Genomic DNA, 21,386 nt, shown 5'->3' with positions numbered 1-21,386 from the left:
GAAATTAAAAATATTTAAAAGTATCTTTGTATTATCCACATGAAATAATACAATTTATCCCAAGATTATATTCATCTACTTGCAGTCATGGAAGTGACAAACAGCTTTCCTAAGTTATCAGAAGATTAAACAAGTCTTAACAGCTGGACTCTATGATCCTAGAGTTCTTTTCCAACCGAAACCATTCTATCTATACTTCTGTGATAAATCTTTTTACTGTTTAAGCACCAATTTTACATTGGCAACCCAAAGAGTGTGACTGAGATTGTATTAGTTAGGATACAGCTTCATGGAGGCTGAATCACAGGAATCTTTTACCTAAAAGCTTGTACTACTGAAGTTGCTGTAGATCTGAGGGAAAAATAGGAAATGATAGCTAAATTAAAAGTTTCACATCAATGTGCTGTATAAGACATTGTTTAATAGGGCCCACTGAGCCTGTTGGACAATTAGTATTACTCCTGTATTATTAATGCAGAACAGTATATAATGGCTTATGACCTATAATAACCGACTGAAGTGTTGGATATAACTTCTCCAAATAACCTCCGTTTAGGGCTTCTAACTGTGTGACCACTAATAATACTGCAAAGTGTTTTTTAAATTTATGGTGGACTAAATTATTATCTTATTTGAATTATATGAAATTATTAACCTACTAATTCCTGCAACCCCAAGAGCAAAAAGAGGCGGTTTTGGATACAAGCAACTGCTTAAAGAGTCTTAAAGGTGTAATACTTGACCACATTTCTCTGACAAAACAGGACCTCATATTCCATTTGCCTGTACTTGGATGATTAACAGCATTTAAAAAAACAGTGAGGTTGTCATTAGTTGGATGGTTTTTTGAGTTGTTTAAAGTACTTTTGATTACAGCCTACAGGCCTCAGGTGAAGACAGTGACCTTTGGCTTGCAGATACAGAGGTGATTACTCAACTGGTTCTTCTTCTGAATGCAGTATCTTCTACATGGTGCAGTTGCCTCTAGAATACTGAGTTCTGTTTTAAATAATGCAGTGGCAGAGGCAGACACCAAGAAGAAGCTACATAAGCTAAGGTATAATGAATAACAAAAGTAAGTGTATTTGCATTTATAATTGCAATAAACAATTAGAGCATTATTGTTTAGTATTTAATAGAAGACAGCTCATGCTAAAGTTTTGCTCAAGTAAGGATAGAGTCTCAAATCTTAAAACGGCACTTAATCTGAAAGGTGTGCAGACCAAGGAGGGAAAGGGATAATGCAGATAAAAAAAAAAAATTAGTAATTAACTATCTACCACAATTAAACGAAGAAGACATAAGGAAAATCTGTTTCTGAACATAATTACTCATTCACCTCTGGAATAATTAGTAAAACGAATGATGTGACTGATCCAACCTGGAAATTTAAACTCAACATATGGTCCAAAGGAATCAGCTATTTATATCTGGAGAGATTTAGCAGCAAAAGAGGTTCCTCTGTATTTTCATATCCAACTACCTATTGTGTCACTCAAAGGCACCATGGTTAATAGGACTTCCTGCAGGGCACCACAATATCCATTGAATTTTCATGGCACTCCTTGAAAGTACACAACAGAGAAGACTTTCTAAATAAAGACCTTATTAACCTAGCTACCCTACACCAAGGCAGGAGATGTAGTGTCACCAGAAAAGAAGCGAGTCTCAACACTGCTGCCTCATTATGAATATCCAAGTACACCATCACCAAAGGAAAACACACCTTGAACATTCCTTCCATCCTGTCTGCCTCGTATCGCGATACCCCTGCTGAGCATGAATGGCAAATTTTAAATGTCATTCAGGACCCATTGAATGCTGCTAGTATTTGCATTCCTTAAAAAGTAGAAAAACATTAACCTTTTGTTTTATTGAATTAAAATGCCATGGAAATGCTGATGTAGTCTTCAGAGACTGAAATACTTTTACAAAGAAGAATAGCTGTCATTTATTAGACACAAAGAACAATTACTTGATAGGATGCTTTCTGACAAAAAGCAGATTGGTATTCTCATCATAGAAAAGGCATTGTAAAAAAACCCGGCACAGACCTCTGAGACTTGAATAATTTAAAGCTGCATTTGGTGCAATTTGAATTTTTCTTTAGGGAGGCAAAGTTAAATACCTTTAATTTGTTCTAATTATTTCAAATTTGCAAGTTAATTATGGCTGATCATTAAATAACAAAAAGGACTATCGTCTCCATAGAGTTTTACCTCCTACCCTCTGCATTACTTAAGCTAGATTTTAGTATGCATGAATTAACTTTCTAAATAATCACACGGTTTGACTAAATGGCTCAGTAAAATGAGCTCTGATCCTCAGAATAAGCATTAATGGACATTAGAAAGGCTATTGGGACCCATGTTACTTACATTATAAGTATTTTTAATGGGGTCTTATTTACTAATCTTTATGTACTGTTCAAGTTAGGGCACCATATAGATACATTATTCTACTTTAATAGAGGAAAGTCAGTTCTTCAAGATACTAAAATAAATGTCCACTTAGAGCCAAGTAAATTCATTTGTAAACTAATGCAGAAAAACTCCGATAGAATATAACTTGTTTTAGCTGCTGATCCTGATGAATCAATCCAACGTAATGGCAGCCTTGGTCTGCAAATGGAGTTTTGCAGATCTGTTGAATCGCTAAGCAACCCAAGCAGCTCTTGCCAGAGCCGTGCTTACAATCAGCATGTGATCTACCTCGCTCATGAGGTATCCTCTCTTCCCAGCTCCACATCCACAGCTCGGCTGACTGGGTTCCCAGTCTTTGATCCCAGATTTGGATGCTCACCTTTCACTGAACTCTGATCTTTCCATGCATTTTTCAGTGCAGATCAGTGGCATTCAGAGAATAAGACTATGGTGTAACTACTCAGAAACCCAAAACGTGAGGCAATTCATGCCTCCAGTATGTATGTTCAACAGATGGCTGCCTTAATGGTACCCTACTGCACTCTGCTGAGGCAAGGGCTTGCGAGTTTAACCATTATCAAACTAACAGATTGCTGTGGTAGGTTAGCTCCAAAAGCAAACATGCTGGAATGTTATTTTCCTGTTCCGTAATTTCTGTTTTAAAAATAAAATAATTAACAGTTCATGTGTGCAATCTGCTGCAATTATATCAGGCCAAGAATGCATAACACTTAATGATGCAAAACTGGTGATAAGTAGACAACCCAAGCAATACGTTTTTGTAGCTGGAACCCAAATTGCCATTTCAGATACAGTTTGACAAACAGGCTGAAAATTGCTTCCTCCCCTGCCACTTTGGCTGGGAGCGTTTTCCAGCCAGATCAGCTTCCAGAGTCAGCTCAGTATAAAGCAGCAGCACTACAAGCACTGGGACAAAGGATAAGGTGTCAGGATCTTCTTTCCAGCAGGGAAATTTATATTAGTTCACATCAAGCTTGTTACCAAACAGCACTTTTGAAAACCACCCGTTCCAAAGCAGGGCTGCTTGGGAGGCTGTTTGTCTGCATAGAAAAGAAAAAAAATATTTGGAGGGAGAAAAGAAGCACTGCAGGCTTTGGATGCATGGATCTAAAACAAATGGCAGTGGTCTACTGAACAACCACAACTTTTCCAGTCCCCTCAAGTGGAGCTGAGGAGAAACACATCAGAATGTATGAGCCAGCAGAGCAGCACATGGGAAAGAGAAGGGAGATTGGTCTACTTGTTACTTCTTTGTGCAGGATGTACAAATCCACAGGGCAGCTGAGCAGAGCTGGAAGGGAGGTAAGAGAGTTGCAGGTGAGGAGGAGAAGCACAGTGTGAACTTCAGGGCAACCTCTCATCCCTGGATGCCGTCACCTTTCCTTTCCTCCCCACAAAACCAATCTGTTCACGCCAGCTGATCAACAACCTTAAAACCACACTCTTAAAAAATCTAAAGCCCATCAAACTGAAACTAGAACACTAGAGAAAAAGAAAAAAGCTTAGCATTTTTTCCTCCCTTTAAGAAGCAGGAAAAGTCATATTCTAATACAGACATTGCAGACCACATTCAAGCCCAGAGATTTCATGGGCCAATTACGAAACCTGGCATTTTGAGGCTTATGTTAGATGCATCAGCATATGTTAATGGCACTGCTAGTATCCAGTGAATGTCAATACGAAACAGCTGCTTTCCTTTCTAGAAAGCATGTGCATTTGAGACCACAGAATCGGAGAATAGTTTTGGTTAGAAGGGACCTTTTAAAGGTCACCTGCTCCAATCCCCTTGCAATGAGCAGGGACATCTTCAACTAGAACAGATTGTTCAGAGCCTATCCAAAGTGACCTTGAATGTTTCCAGAGATGGGGCATCCATGACCATTCTGGGCAACCAGTACCAGTGTTTCACCGCTCTCATAGTGAAACATTTCTTCATCATATCTAACTTGAATCTGTCCATTAAGTTGAAAAGCATGACCACTTGTTCTATCGCTTCAGACCTTGTTCTAAAGTCTGTCCCCATCTTTCTGAAAAGACCACTTTAACCACTGAAAAGGTGCAGTCAAGGTTTCTCAGCACCTCCTCTCCTCCAGCTGTCTTCAGGACCATGTCCATCTCCCTTCTCACACATTTTTTAGGCAAAAGGCAAGAAGGCAGGGACAGGTAGGGAAACACTTCAACAGTCAGTGAGAGTTCTGGAACTGAAATACAAATATTATCAAATCTGCTTGTAATAAAAGGATTTTTCATCACAGAAAATAGACAGTGATTGCCTACAATCTACATGTTATTATGCAGACAACATATTGCTGAGCTGTCATGCAGAGATTTCATCTCTTACAGCACTCTTCAGGCTCAATGCCCTTGAATCCAGTAATGCCCATAGCTGTGTCAGGTTTCTCTGTTGTTTTTCGGGTTTTTTCCACCCCTGTTGAGCTCTGTCTCTTGAACCTACTGCATTTGGTCTACTTTTCTGTCACCTTGGAGGAGCTATACCGGTACCTACGCTAAAAGTTTTTCTGTATCTGAAGCTGTACCAGGGTACAGCAATCCATAGCACAGCTTCCCCAGACCACTCTTTCAGAGACCAGTTCCTTCCCCATTCCCTCAGTGGCTGGTGCTCAGATATTTAATTCCACCAGCAGGAATTGAGGCCACATATACTCTTAATTAGCGATGACCTATTAGATCATACCAGTCATAGGTGAAACCCTAGCCCCACTGAATCAGTCAGAACACTGTCTTTATCTTCAGTGAAGTCAGGACTTCACTTAATATGCATGGTTAGAGGTCCATTTGTAACAAGTATTAAGCTAAATTTAACCTAGAATTATATGCATGCCTTCCCTTTGAAGCCCTCTCCTTCCTCTGGTTTAAGTTCACTACATTTCAACTCCCTACCAGCACCTTTCAAACATATCTGAGTTTTCCTAAAAAACAGCAAAATTATAGCTGTGATTACTTTTCTATCTCTTTTCTGAATTCAAAGAAAATTATAGCATAAAGGTTTTCAGACAGTCACAGAGAAATGGCCACAGGAAACAGACTCGGCAAGCTTTAGCAGGGCAAAATGCTCTGACTGTGTGTTTGGCCTTTCTTACAGAGCAAAGCAGAGCAGCTGTCGTTCCAGCAAACTCTGCTGTCAGCCTTCACAAAAGAAGTCATGTAAATGTCAAGTCACAGGTACAAAAACAATCCTTCCAAACAGTGTCTGTATACCTGAAAAGCCTGCCTGGCTGTCACCAGTCAAAGCACCACGAGGAATGATGCAAAACCCTGTTTAGGACAAACTTTTTGAACTAAATCTAAACTTCTTCAGTACATCAGGCAGCATCACTCTCTCCTTCAGAAGGAGAATCACATGCTCTTCAGCAAAGTGAATGCCAGTCTTAGTGCCTTATCCAGCATCACTAGCATTTGGCTGAGAGCCAGCCCCAGTCACAAGATACCCATCGAAATGCCATATGCAAGCTATCTCCTGAACAAACATGCCCCAAATTGGATTGCAATTTGGTTGTGATAAAGGCATAGAAGAACAACACATCATCTCTTCTCAACTTGGCTTGCTCAGAACAAAAGGCTTCACAGTAGATGGGCTGCATTTCAAAACAGGCTGTGGCAGAGGTGGGTCTGGGTGTGCAGGTAACCACCTCATGTTTTCCTTTGCTGAGACTATCAGTACACAAGCACTCTCTCCTCTATAGAAGTTTCCAGACAGGCTGATAGGTGTTGATAAGAGCAGCTTCCAGTAAATGAGCAGCAACTGCAAAAGCCCTTTTTCTGATCATGGATCACATCATGGAGCAATCAATTGCTAAGGGTAAGTGACTATACAGCAGAGGTGGGACACAATGAGAGCTGAATAGTAGATACTCACAGGGTTTTCATTTCTGAAGAAATTCCTAATTAGAGCAACAGCTATTTAAGATTGCACTTTTTTGTGCGGGGATTAAGTTATACATGCACAGAAAATCTGCAGTTTTGGAGGATCAGAACAGTTAAAAAAGATGTAACAACTACTGTTGCTTCTGTTCCTTGAAAAAGTTATACTTGATTGATGCTAAGTTTCAAAACTCAAGATACCAGTAAGATAAATTTTCATTCCTGGTTTCTAAGTGAGGAAATGAAGGAACAAAGTTTCTTCTCACACCAACAGCAATGAAAATTGATAACCACTAAACTGGGCAAATACACATACCCCTAAGGATCCTGAGGTGACTTTCTGGGTCACTGACAGCTGCCCTGATATCAGGGAACATGTCACAGGGAAAGACTTTCATGAATGAATCAAATTCCATAACAAACACAATCAGAATTTTTATACTGTCTATTCTTCTGAGGCTGCAGAATCTGATTTCTCTAACCAGGAACTATTACCACTGAAAACAACACAGCAGCACCCTTGCAAGACCCATCTCTTTCCATTAAATTTCTGTCCTCTTATTCTAATCACCTTTATCTGTATCACAGGATGATCAAATTATGCATGTTAAGCCAGGTTACTACAGGTTTTTAGGGTTATAGATCTGTTAGTGTCAAAGTCTTACAAATCTTGGGACTAGTGAATCTGGAAGCTGCAGTGCTTTTCTTATTCCAAAAAGCCATTTGGCTCCTCTGCCAAAAACAAACCTGACATAGGTTTTGATTTTTGCTTTATAATGATAAAACCAATCATGTTAGAATTTTGCCAGATCTTTAACTACAAATGTACATGGCATCCCAAATACTCTCATACTACAGCATCTTTTAAAATGGTGTCATACACTATCCCAGATCAGTTAGAAACACCCTTCATGACGCATCTTCACACTTCATTGGCCATTTCTCCATGATTAAATCACATCTGTGGGACATGGTCACTCTATGATTAAAGAGTATATTAATGATTTACCACTACACTAGTACTCATCCATATTATATTGCTTAGTAAAATGAAAACACTGAGATTGTTTATTGATCTGCTTTAAAAAAAATCCTTTAGCCTGAAATGAAGTAAATAGAGAAGTTGAGACTTTGGACTTTACTTTGATTAGTAGATTACCATGCCCAACAGATGCAGATTTGACAAGATAGCTGTTGGTAAAGATTTAAAATAACAATTTTAGCCACTTCAGTTGCCTTAAATTCACTGAAGTTACGTATTTCACAGACCATGCTTGATGGCTAGTGACTGAAAAATCAAGTATTTATTGCAAGAGCAATACAGACTTAGATGCCTAAATAATGGCATACAACTATAAAACCCATGGCCTGGGCCCCACAGAAAAACCAACACACTAAAGATTTCCTTTCAGTGCATATATTTTATGTGAATTTGACAGCACCACTAAATATTGACTCAACCAGGATGTTTACGGAACAGATTTAAGATGTTTTTGCACTCATATTTAGAAAATATTCAGATAGAATAGAATTGAAACCAGACAGAAACCACTGCCTCACTAAAAGGCACATACCACTGAGATATGTATTGGCATTGCTCTAATGTCCAGCATCAAGAGAAAGAACAAAGGGAAGAGATCCTGGCACAAGGCTGTTTGCTGTGAAGCTTTGGGCTCTGGTCTGCCAGTTCCCAGCCTCTGGAAACCCTTTTAGTCCAGATATAAGTGATTTTTGCCATCTTAGAGCTACCACTATTGATTTCTGGGCATGAAAGTCTACCTTTGCATAAGTTTGTTACAACCTGGTGTAAACATCTGTCCAGAGCAGATGCCATGAGTGCCATTCTGACACCATGATGTGGATTCAGAGGTTTGCATTATTTGTGCTGCCAAACCACCTCAGCCCTACTGAGTCCACAGCTGGTATATAAACTTAAACTATCTCTCAGAGACATTGTTTGCTCAAAAAGGATGCAAAGATGTAAATGGAGATTAAGGGAACACAGAATTAAAAAGAAAAGAAGGATTAACTATGCTTTGATCAAACAGAAGGGCATGTAGTTATACAAAGAGGTGAAGCCTGGCACTATTGACAGAAGACTGAAGACACTGCAAATTGTTTTGTTTCAAACTCTTGTGCATGCTAGGAGCCCCATGAAAATGTTTCTACAAAGAAGAGCTGATGACTTGTCACTGTGGTTGGGTTCTAATGCTTTTCTCCTCAGGTCACCAATGAAATCTTTTGAGCACAGTGTAGATTTTAGGTGTATTTACCAGGCAGAGACCATCTTTGTGATTAGCAAAAAGAAAGACATTAGTTTGAAACTCACCAAATTAGCATTGAGGGTAGGGAGAGGAAAAAAACACTCCAAAAAAGCTTAGGACAAAAAAAAAGAAAAAAATAATAAAAAAAAAGCTCAAACTCGTATATGTAAAACAAGAAAGACATTGTCAGAACAGAGAGATGGAGGCAGAAATCACCATGACATGACCCAGTGGTTCCAAAAGACAGAAAGAATTAGGGAATGTAGTAGGAGCACATGGCTGAAAGTTAATCCCACACAACAAAACTCTGAGTGCCACATAACAGAAGGAGTAAAGAAGAGATGGTGGCAGAGAAAATAAAATAAGAAACAGCTTTTCACAGACAACGGGAACCTGAAGGTGAGTCTAAGAGAAGCAAAGGAGACAAGATCTGAATAAGCAGCCAAGATACCCATTTGGAAAATTTATTTTGAAGTAGGTGAATGAATACTGAGCAGTGAAAGAAGACTTCAGAGTAGTCAAGGTGCAAGAAGAAGGACTAGAGCAAGGGGTGTTGTTTTAACTGTTGACACACCAAAAGGATATTTTGGCTGTGAGGGAGAAGGAAGCTGCAATAGCTGTCAGCAGCCCAGATGAGTGCAGAGAAGAGTGACCCCAAGGTTATGAGTCTGAGTGGCAGGGAGGATGTGGCATTATCAAAATCAGAAGTGAAGAGAGATTCAGTATAAAAAAGTAAGGAGTTCTGTTTCAGCCAGATTAGGAATGATCTGAAGGCAAAACAACTGGGATTATATGTCAGGGAGGCAGTCAGATATGCAAGATTAGACAGAACAGAGCAGAGGGTTTAAGAGTTATTGGCAGAGAGATGATAGCCAAATCCGTGTAACAGGATGTTGTCATCCAGTGGGTACAGAAATCTCCAGTCAAATCAAGGAGTGACTAAATCCCTTCCCTGCCACCTCACAGAGGTTCCTACCTAGTTTCAAATGAAATTATCTAAAATAGTGCTGCAAAAACATGCATAAAAAAACCTGACTTTCCATAAAATCTAAAGATCATACCGTTTCTAAAACTAGGGCAACCACTAAATGAAAGTTAACCCGAACAATAACTTTAGCTAAACTTCAGGTCACATGCATTTAATATAATGAGATGAGGAATATGAAAAGGCCATTCATAATGGAATTCATCGAGTTAGGAATGCCATGCTTAGCTGCCTTATAACATATAATTAATGATCCTATAAAAATCCAGCAGTACGAACTCTCCTGGCTGCCCGCAGAACTGTTCTTTATGCTGGGTAGGGCAAGCAAGCATCTGCTTCCACAAATACTGCCCTTTGAGAAGCTCAAAAGCTTTTTTTCCCCTGTTCCATCAGGGACCACAGTGCCATTTCCATGACACGCTGAGCTTTGAACCGTTACCCAAATCAGACTATAGCATTTGGCAACCCAGTACACATCTGTCATGATAGACTGGTTATTGGTCAAATGTTAAAGAAAAAGTCATTAACTCTCTTCCATTGCTTCTAATACCCCACCTTCCTCCAGATTATTTATAATCCCCACTAAACCCACCCTCTGTTTATAGTCTTCTAACACAACAGTGAAATATATACTGTCTGGAGATCTGTCTTGCCTTATACTACTCCCAACCATTTGGTACAACAAAAGACGTCCTCTCTCCATCAAAAGGCCTGATCCCTCCTGAAGCATTGATGCTCGCATTCAAGGTTAAAGGATTAAGGCCTGAAGCACTGAGTACCAGAGGAAATGAAGCCAAATATCAAAAGAAACACAAAAATCAATCCTCTTCACCGCAGGAGCAGTGTGAAGAACAAATCAGCTGGGCTGAATCTAAAATTTTCTCTGTGTGGCTCTCAAAAATTAGCACTTTTAAAAATATAATGGGTAGTTTTGCAAAGCCTCAGCACCCGTGCAAAGCCACAGAGTTCAACTCTATACAACAGTACGGTCTGGGAAGTTTTATGTCAGAATAATTCAGTGGCAAATATACAAAGTCCACTTCAGAGAGAGCAAGAGCTGGGAAGTGAGTGAGAGCATGTGTGCTGTTATCTTTATATATAGTCTGCAAATCTCCAAGTGGGAGAACCCAATATTTACTAAAGTTTGCCTTTTGCTTCAATTCTCTGTGTGCTGAAGTGCAGCCAAGGTCACAGGAGGGGTGGTGGAGTGGGTTTTAGCTTAATGCAGTTGTGATCATGGGCAAAACAGCAAGGTACAGAGGATTTCTTGCATAACTTTGTAATACCTATAGCTTTTGTTCTTAGTCCTGCCCCATCAGTTCTGATATAAGCTTTTAAATGGCATGAAAGTTGTGCGGGTGGGTTTAAAATTTCCTGATTTAAAACTCCTTCCAGAACATTTTGTTTTATAAGGTTTTTGTTAACTTTTCCAACTGATAAGTTTCTGGGACATATGAATGTCTAGGTTAAACATAATATTCTCTTCATCCAAGATTACACATAAAAATAAAGAGTAACAAAATGGTATGTCTGAAAAAGTAATCCACTCCAATTTATAAAAATAGAATCCAGGTTTTCAAAATTCAATTCAAGCAGTAAACTAACAGTGTCTACATTCTCCCATAAAGGAGGCATCTGCAAATGACTAGCAAAAATGTCTCTCACTGTCTGCAAGTGTTGGCAAGGAACAAACTCCTTCAGGAGATGCATGCATTTCAATATTTCAACCCAAAGAAAAAACTCTCCAAGCATTTTTAGTTTTGGTGTGGGATATTACTGAACCAAACCCATGCAGAACACTGGCAGGAAATGCAAGTTTTGTGAAAATACCAAAGCACTTGTGTTTTGACAAGCCTGTTTTCACCAACTGCCCTTCTAAGCTTAGCAGTGTTTCTAACACCTGAGTGTCCGTGCTTTTTGAAGACCTCACCTACAGGGTGAGGGTATCTGCCTACAGAAACTACTTATGGCATTTCCTGCTTACATCTTATACCTCCAGCCTCTCAGTAGGCTTCCTGCTCAAGGTTACTTTGGACTGCAATGGGAATGATGTAATACTGCTGTGTGCAGCAGACGTGATCATGAGAACAGAATCAGCATAATTCAGGTAAATGTTAGATAGGCAGCTTGAAATCACTGTTGCAGTCGAAAGTAAACCTGAAAATTAGATTAGTAAAGGAACCAGGTCAGCAGAAATGAACTCCTCTCTCTCCAGTCCGATAAAGATCACTGCCTACCCTAACAAAAAAACCCCAACATTAAATGCATGCATAGGTATATGTAAAAAATTGCCACACACTCCCCTTTATGCTTTTAGTAACCACAGCAGAACAAAAACCTTCACCCTGTGCAAAAAAACCTACTACCTTCAGAGTCTGCACGTGGCACTAATGAAGCAAAAATGTGTGTCTGACTGTACTCTCCCATACGTCACAGCAGACTCCAGCAGCCATCTGTTGGAAGGATGCTGTGCCTATATATAGCCAGACACCACCACGAGAGAAAGAAAAACTCATATCCGCACCTAATTCAGCATGTGCACTATTGGCAGATCTGCGAGTACTTTTTTTTTTTACCAGCCAAACAAGCGTTCGCTCCACAAATATCCTATCTAAAAATGATACAAACTTCCATGTAAAATTATCTGGAACAAGAAAGTAACTTGGTTGTTAAAAGAGGCACTAACAGGTGGGTAAGCAGCTTCCAGATACACAGATTTTATGGGCCATTTGCAACCACAGTTGATTTCATCCCAATTTAATGTGCCAGTCTGCCCAAACAGCAAATAGAAAAAAAAATTAAAAATGCCAACAAACTATTCAGTACGTTCCTAAAAGTTGGTCAAGTCCTTTATAGACACACCTAGAGAGACCAAGGACAACTCAGAGATGACTCGAAGCCTGGGAGTCTTGGACAATGAGCCAGTTGCAGCTCTGGTGACAGCTTCTCTTTCAGAGGCTCAGGTCCTGGACACACCTCAGGACCTGGGAGGTGACACGCTGGAATGAAGAACTGAGAAGAAAACTCCTCATAGGAAACAAAACGGGTGCTACCACTGTTTTTCAATTCTCTTCTCCTCAAAGACAGGAGTAATGGGGCCAGCTAAACTCAGGTCAGCAGTGGCAGAGCCATGCGATTGCATCTGATTTTTATTTTATATTTAAATTATTTGGAGGGAGGAATTGTGTGAACAAACCTGGATATGCCTGGGACAGCAGGGGGAGCTGCGAGTCTGCGTTCCTCTGCAGGTCTGTTTAATTGCATTGAATATTTGGACAAAAGCACGTAAGTGTGCTTGCACATCACCACAGAAAGATGCCTGCATGTCTAACAAGCCTCAGAAAAGAGTTCATAACAAAGCATTAAACAAGGAGCAACAGATAATTGTCACCTCCTCTCACTAGATAATAAAAATAGTTACACCATAAACATAAAAATCTTTTAAAAGACCCCTGACAGCATTCCCTCCTGGAACTATCACCATAGCAATAAGCATCCAAGTACAGGGGAAGCACTGCTGAATCCTGTGTTTGATATTTTCAAGTAACTAAAAATACAAACTGGCAAAAATACACACGGGTGATGTAGAATGAGGCACACAAACATAAAGAGCCTTCAACGAAATTAAAGGTGGCAAATTCCACCTGCAAATCTTTAATACACCAGGAAAGAATCCTTTCACCAGGTAGCACACATTGAAAGAGTGCCTGCAAATAACTGTAAACACAACTGATAGCTGCTGTATCCAACAATTCCTCTTTAGAACGCTTTGCACGGGTTTGTGTAGAGGCTCAGTGGCAGAATCGTGTGAAATCTGAGGAAAAGATGCCCGTTAGAGAGAAGGCAGTAAAAAGCCACGCTGGCAGAGCCTTATAGGAAGCCTAAGACTCAGAAAAACAGGGAACCTCAAACGTTAAGATTTAGGCACGCAGCAGCACTCTGGAGAGGGGTGCTTGCAAAGTAGAAAACTGTGTCTCCTCTGGCTGATGCCACTAAATACAGCTTATTTCCATGCCATTCAGATCCAAAGTTAAGATTAAATGAAGGAGGAAAGAGTTTTAAAATTCCTTTCCCAGATGCAGATGTCATGAGCACACACAAAAGCAGGTGCTGGGTGTATTGATCCTACTGAATACGCATGGAGTGGGTACTTGAGCATGTATCAAGCATCTGCGTCTGGGAGATGGAAAACACTTTGTAAAAGGCTGTTTTATGCTAAACAAATGCATCAGGTTATGTTTTTATTTTGAATATTTTAAAGCATCTTGCACACTGGGGCAGACTTGAAAAGAAATTATACAACTTGCCATTAATTGCACAAGCTACCATCTCCATAGCTGCAAATTGGCTGTGGGCTCACTGAGGAGCACTCCAAGCTACTGAAAACCGTCCTCAATAAAACCTGCTCTGACTGCTGCACCTTAGAGAAATGGAGATCCTGCATCTGAAGGTGGTTCAGGTCCCACATGCTGGCCCAGCTGCAAGTAGGCAGAGGGACAGGCACATTTCTTCTCAACATGAGGGAAAGGACAAATCCAACACTGCAAATTCATACCAAATAGGCTGAAACGGACAATGCTTGCTGACAATGACAACAAAAAGACCTTAATATCCCATGTAGAAGAGAAAACGAAACAAGCAGCCCTTTGAAAATCTGGCTATAATTTGTAGTAGCCCCTGAGATTGAAGTTTTCATTTTCACTAACAGACTGTGAGGAAAATCTGTATCAGAAATCAAACTCTGTACTGTATTTGCTTGTGGAATCTTTTTTGCTTTCTTCAATGAGGGAAAAAAATAATCCCTACAGGAGATGACAAGATGCCTTTTAAACTACATACCTCATTTCTGACTACAATTACCTTTCAATAGTCTGGCACAGGTGCATGCTCCTATTTGCTTTTTTTTCATTAAGGGTTCCTCTATTATTTGTACCCATCCTACAGCATTTATGCCTGGCAGTGATGCACATTCCCTTGTCTACAATTCTTCCCACAGACAGTAGAGGATAAATTGCAATTAGATTTTTGTAATTGTAGATAATTAACTCAAAATGAGCTGTTAATTATATAAAAAACAATGTTTTTCAGTTCTTGATTATATTATTTATTTTACTTCTCACTACAGCAAATTTTGTATTTTAAAGGTATTTCACCAATTCCTTTAAAATACCAGGATATTTTTAAGCTAAGTTTTGCTTATTTGAAGACTGAAATCAAGTTCTATGGTGTAAGATTTGCTAGAAGAGCTCTCATGTATGAACTGGAAGTCCGAGGGCTGATTTTCCATTAGCGTTCTGTGGGCATTTGCCATAACAAGAACTGTTTGATAGGTCAATTAAAAAGCAAACACCACCATCACAAAAAAAAAAAAAAAAAAAAAAAAAAAGAAGAAGAAAAAAGAAAAAAAGCCCCACACCATGGGAAAAAAAAAACCAAACAAAAAAACAACAAACCAAAAAATAAAATAAAACAAACCAAAAAATAAAAAGGCAAGGAAAAAAAAAACACCAAAAGAGACAGTTAAAAAAAGGATGTATGTCTACCAGCTCTTTCTCTTTTCTAAGACCCAGCCACACACTTACACTCTCCCTCTCTGTACTGAAGAAAACATCACTTACATATTCAAATGCATAAAAGAGACAAATGGACTTGTCTTCCACAGCCTCTTTAAGCCCTACATTAGAGTAAATTATTTAGGGACCATTCATCTGGTAACCTTTGCGAAACTGAAGATGGCATATAGGAAGAAAAACTTCCAAGTGTTTTGCTGCCAAACTTTGTAACCAGCTGGCATGGCACCTTGAGACTGCTCAAACACAAAATAACTTTGAAAAATTACAGTAAATTAAACCAGGGGAATGAAGAGAGGGTGGGGAACCTTTTGAAGTCTGGGACTCTCATTTTGTTAACAGCACAGGTTTTCCTCATTTTCCCTGTTAGGATATGTAGATATTTGCACGTTTTTGGTAAACTGTTGCCAAGAAGCCCTACAGATGTTCTAGGTTACATTTTTCCTCCAAGGGGCTTAATGCTACTCCATCTTAAACATGTCATGACTCTCCATCTTTTTTGTTACAGTGATAATACTTCGATCACTTCAGTTTGTATGAAAATGAAAGAAAAAAGCATCAGAATACAATAAAGATATGCCAGTAACTCACAGCAGCCAAGCACCTGGTTAGCAGTGAAGTATTCCAAGGAAACTAACAACTCCTGTTATTCTGGAGAAAAAAAGGCTTATCCTCTTTTAGTGAAAAAGGATCTCAAAAAGAAAAATAAAATTAGTATAACAAAGTTAAAAAGTAAGAAAAAAGAAAGTATTGGAACTTTGGTTTATAAAAGAATTATCAGTTCTTCCAGTATTCTCAGAACAGAAAAGTTTATTATTTTGAGGTATTGTCCTGTCGCTAAAGAAGGAGTCATTGAAAGCACAGCAGCTCATCTTGCCCACCATTCTTTGGTCAAAAGAACACCTATAGTTACAGCACAGAACAAGAAGCTGTTACTTTCTGAGAAAAGGAGAAAACTCTGCCAAATCCACAGTTTTTATTTGTTGCTTTTCTAATAAGCCTGAATCTCCTTCCAGTGTTAACTTGAATGCGACAGGGTAGGACAGAAGGAAAGTACAATAGTGTACTGATTGAAGTTTTAAATAGCAAGCAGGATGGAGATAAAGAGCTAAATATTGGCTTGACTCTGCTTCCAGTTATTTCAGTGGTGGTTTGCTCTGATCACACTGAAGCAGAGGTGCAATGCAGAGGTATTTAAAAAACAAGTAACTGTCACCAACCATGGAAGATCCATCTGAGACTTAAAGGATAATGTATTATTGACATCAAGTCCAAATAAAGACTAAAGAGACATCCTGATTTTAATTTAAAAGTGACAAGCAGCACCTAGAACAAAGAACTAAAACTAACATTTTGTGAAAACTCCATTTTGCACTGGGCTAAGAGGTGGCACACAAAACCTGAAGCCTCTTCAGGAAGTCAGCCGCTAAACTTTGAGTAATAACAGGTCAGCATAACTATTGAGTTGACTCATAAAACACAGCAGTCAATGAATTTTACCCTTCCTGCAGAAAAAAGCTCTTAATCTGAAACAAACACATGAACAAATACACTTGGCAGGCAACAGCACACTGTCAAGAAGATATACCGACCCTGTGAAGCACTTAGAAGTGAAGAGAGAAATTACCTTAACCCCATGCTGCTGCCGTTCATCATCAGAGCAAGTTCTCCGGGTGCTTCAGCAATGGGCACATCTTCTGAGCCAGGTACATGGCCTCTAATCCTGGAAAAGACGAGTTAATTGGTTCTGCAGCTGGTCAAATCATCACACCAGGAACTTACCACTCAAAGGTGATCTAAGTGTCTACAAATGGGGCACTTACACACGTTAAATGCAGAAGCTTTCACAATTTTCTTCACGCTTCCAAATACACTTTTGTATTGGAAGGCTGGTTTAGGCCCAATGTCTTTGCTTCTAAGGGTTATCACTGGGAAACAGAAAAGTTTCATTCACAGATTACAGCACCGGAGCTCAAAGGCACCACGTGTAAGATACATAGAAGAGAATTTGTTTAAGATGGTTGTGTGTCCTCAAACTATGGGCCCACAAATGATGCTCCATTTTCAACAGGTCACTCCACCTTCTCCCTTCTCTCCAACAAAGACAGAAAAGTCTAGACAGAGGTATTTTGTTTTCATTTGACTAAAACTCCTGTTTCCAAGCTTTGCTGTTACTGGCCTGCTCCAGTGAGGCTTGAACCAGGAGGAGCCACTGAACTACCCCTTGGCCTGCACATACACACACAATTTTTGATAGCTGAGCAACTATTTCACATGGAGAGAAACCGCAAACTGTAAGTACTATGGTCACATAAGGCTAAATAGGGAAATGTGGAAAATTAAAAGCAGTTATGATGCAGCGTGGCAAAAAATAAAAAGGGATCAATTCACACTTTAGCTAAAAGATTAGAAAAGTTAATAGCCAGTAATTGCAAATGGTCAAACCTCTTATTTGTCATTCAATGACAATGGACCTTAGCAGCACTCCACCCAGGCAGAAGGACAGACAAAAATAAACACTAGCTGGAAAAGGATTTTTTTTGTATTATTTTTTATACTGTCATGATGTTCTAACTATGTTAGAATCTCCTGACAATGAAGCAAAGGGTATTTGAGCTTAGCTAAACAAATTTTTATTGTTAGCAGTATATAAAATTACCCTGTTACCAAGTGCAAAAGTGAATTATATATCTGGAACTGAAACAGAACTGTGATGCCTAAGAGATTTACCTCTAGATATCAAACATTTAATTCTAAAGATAACAAAATATTTTTGAGAGAAAGCACATTATATTCTAGTTGTTTTCTTAGAGAGAATATGGCAAATCTGACTTCACATGCACGTCTGAAAAGAGATCACAAAAAGTCCTCAGATTGATCATACATGATTTTTCATAGAATTCTTTTTAGGTAACTAAAGCTCTGTAAATCATATTTTTTTTTTTTCAGAAATAAAAATAGGTAAAATAGATACAATGATACTAACAACCACATCGTTACAGGTATTTGAGGTGCATTTTTTTCTGTTATGCCTTCAAACCTGAAAAATTTCCATTAAAAAAAAAAATCTGCCAAAAAGCTTAGTTTGTGTGTCCTTCATATCTACTTGCTTTTCATTAGAGGGATGCATGCATAGAATTAAGGTATTTGATGATTAAGATCCATCTGTTCCTACTTAATTCTCACCTGAAGTCATAATCCTTTGTTAGAGACCTCAGTCATTTTCAACACACAGAGTTGTGATTCCTTCTTAAGACAGGCACTTTTAAAGCCATATAAACACATTCTTTTCAATGTAAACAACAATCCAAGAAGACAAACAAAATACCACCTAGATTACAGTACTCTCTTTTACAGTTTGAAAAGTAACTGAGGGGCTGAAATCAAGAAGGGAAAGTGATGTATTCCTCCATCGCAGTTATAGTACACGATGTAGGAAGTGGGTCATCTAAGGCACACCCTCATGGGATGCTGTCAGCAGCTGCCATATTAAAACAGTATAGAAATATCCACCCCTGTGAAACTCTCCTACCACCTCTTCTAAAAGACTGCAGATTTTTCCCTATCGTTTTATCTTTCTAATGCTGAAATGCTAGTACTCAACTGAGTTACAGTGGCTAATTTAACCTGCTCCCATTCACTGCTTCTCTCACTTTAGTAACATCATACCAACAAAACAGTTGTTCCCTCTTTCTCAAAGACTCCATTTACATTGTCAGAAAAGTGTTACCTTCTGCAATAAACTCACAGGCCTCTCAAGCCACAGTTCACATTTCTATGGCTGCTCCATTTCCCTTCAAGTTGTAAGCACGTATTGTGCCTCAGTCTTAGCATTCTCCCTTTTCACTAACATCCCTGGAAAGCAAATGTCCTTGCTACACAGTGCTCCCTTCCTCTTCCCTAAATGTTTGGGGGAAAAACATACATTCCATATGTAAAAAAATATATATACACACATACATATGTGTGCGTGGGGGTGTGCGTGTGTGTGTGTATACATATGTAATGATCTCCATCTTTTCTGTAAAACACACTCCTCCCAGTCCCAACCTAGGAGGTGCAACACTTCAAAACCGACCTTTCCAAGGAAAGAAGGGAGAATGCCACATCTATGTCATCCACACTCACGCTGGCCTCTTGACAAATGTCTGTAATTCCTTTCAAGTGCCTGCACTAAGATCAACCTCTCATTTTCTTCTACTGCTTCTCTTTTCCTACCTAGTCTTTTAGCAGTGCTTTTCTTCTGCCTTTCTTTCTACCACATACTGTTTTCCTCTGCTGCTTTCCACAGCTGTCATGCTGCTTCCCAACAGTATACACTAACATACTAAAAAGTCTCCTCTCCTCTGAATCACTGTTAGAAATTGTGCCACAAGCCTCGCCGGTCTTGTTTTACTCTATCTATTGTTGCCTTGGTTCTATTCCACCATTTAAATCAATTATTGCCCATGTGCTCATTAGAAATTTTTAGATTTTTTTTTTAATTGTAAGTCTCAAAATCACCTGTTATAATCCATATGGGACTGGTGTAGTTGCTGTTGTTTTAGGAGCAGTTTTGCTTCTTGCTTAGTTAGTAAATGTTGGAGTCGTTCCTTTTCGATTTCCAGCTCCATTTTTTGCAGAAGCAGCTTCTGCCGTCTTTCTTCATACAACCTTTTAGCCAGCTCTGTTTCCTTAGGCCCTGAGTCCGTGCTGTGATTCAGCCCAGAACCTCGAATGAACCTGGAATGATCACAGGTTTTGTGAACTGTCCCAGAGTGTTTTCTAAGCACCTGGCTGACACAGCAGCTCTCTTCCATGCTTCCTGAGCTCCCCACATGCCTCCAGGCACAGCCATCTCTCACTTGCTGAGGGCATGTGTTCTGAAATTCACTTGCTCTCTGGTCCATCTCCTGAGCTTGCTTTACATGGTGAGGGCTCCTCTGCTTGGCTGGGGAAATAACGTTGTTGCACTTTCTGTGCAAATCATTTTCCAATGGATACTCCTTCAGACGCTCCTGATGGTTGTAATGCATTTCAGTCCTGTAATCATGGTTATTCCTGCAAGGCTGAGACAACATGACACGGGCTGGGCTTCCAGCCTTCGGTGCTCCACTGTTCTTATGAAGAGTCCAAGGTCCCCCAACATCCAAGAAGGAGCTGTCCAGCCCCAAAGAAGGCTGTTGGCACAAGCTCTTCTTACTCGATACCTGCAATAGGAGAAACAGTTTCCTGTAAATCACTAAAATTCATCTTTGTTCACCGATTTCCCTTGGTAAACGTGCTCTCTTTGAAACAGAGCTGCTGGTCCATGTTGATGGACATACAGCCAAACCCAACAAAATGTTTACCAGAACACAGACACAAATCTGCTATCAAATTTATGTTTCATTCCATTTACACAAGTGTAATAAATGTAAAATTACTGTCTGCAGGATCCTCAGCATAAAATGAGTCACTTCAGAGTATCAAGTAGTTGTGAGCATCTAGGGTTACATAAAATCAACTTGAAGAGTGGCAAAAAACATTAAATGTTAAGGTTTGAAAATGTTTAATTTTGAATACCAAGCCAAAAAATCCATTCAGCCACTATAAATACTCTTTGATTGGCTATTACACAGCAGGAGATTTGATGTAAAACATTTCACCTTGCACTGAATGGGATATTACTTACCGCTGGAAATTTGATGAGAGTTTTTGAAATATCTTTACAGAAACACAGATAAAAACCCGACTACTTTCTGTAAAAAACGGTTGTACATCAAAAGCTGTCATTTAAATACAAAACATGTTTAAATACAGCTATAAACGTAAGTGATTTTTCAATTAAGCTGGGCAAGTGATTATAGTCTGATAAAACTCTGAAGAAAGCAAGCAACTGTAATTCACATTTGTCAACCCAGTACAAGCAAATTCTAGTGGTTTTGTTACAGTCATGGATATTATGTAACAGACATCACAATCGTAGTTACATCCTGGAGTATCTTTGCACTAAGGTTCATCTAGGCAGCTAAGCATTTGAGCTTTTATGCACATCACAACAGCAGTGTATCAGGCACATGCATTCCTTTTGCTAGAACCGTGCATTAATTTCAATAACAAACTGAATTTAAGCTCCTCCAGCCTTTGGGACCTTCCACTAAGATATGGAGCTTTTTAATTACAGAAGCCAGATTTGTTAAAGATAGCAAAACCACTGCAGTCTAAGTGGTTTAGCAGGGAAATCTGGAATCCACTGAAGAAAAAAAAATGTATTATTTGC

The 21,386-nt window shown here is 39.2% G+C and overlaps 1 protein-coding gene across 2 annotated transcripts in view; it reads right to left on the bottom strand.

Moving 5' to 3' along the window:
- Positions 1-21,386, bottom strand: part of KIAA1328 (KIAA1328 ortholog) — a 174,792-nt gene that overhangs the window by 40,520 nt on the left and 112,886 nt on the right. For both annotated transcript variants that reach the window (XM_032095326.1, XM_032095327.1), the window contains 2 exons: positions 19,649-20,334; positions 16,773-16,868 (listed from right to left, as the gene is read on the bottom strand). In XM_032095326.1, coding sequence (XP_031951217.1) covers positions 16,773-16,868; positions 19,649-20,334 — 782 coding nt within the window. The remainder of the gene's footprint in view (positions 1-16,772; positions 16,869-19,648; positions 20,335-21,386) is intronic.

This window comes from Corvus moneduloides, chromosome Z (assembly GCF_009650955.1).
Source record: "Corvus moneduloides isolate bCorMon1 chromosome Z, bCorMon1.pri, whole genome shotgun sequence".
Taxonomy (NCBI): domain Eukaryota; kingdom Metazoa; phylum Chordata; class Aves; order Passeriformes; family Corvidae; genus Corvus; species Corvus moneduloides.
The sequence above is the reverse complement of the archived record's forward strand: the minus strand, read 5'-3'. Positions and strand labels throughout refer to the sequence as shown.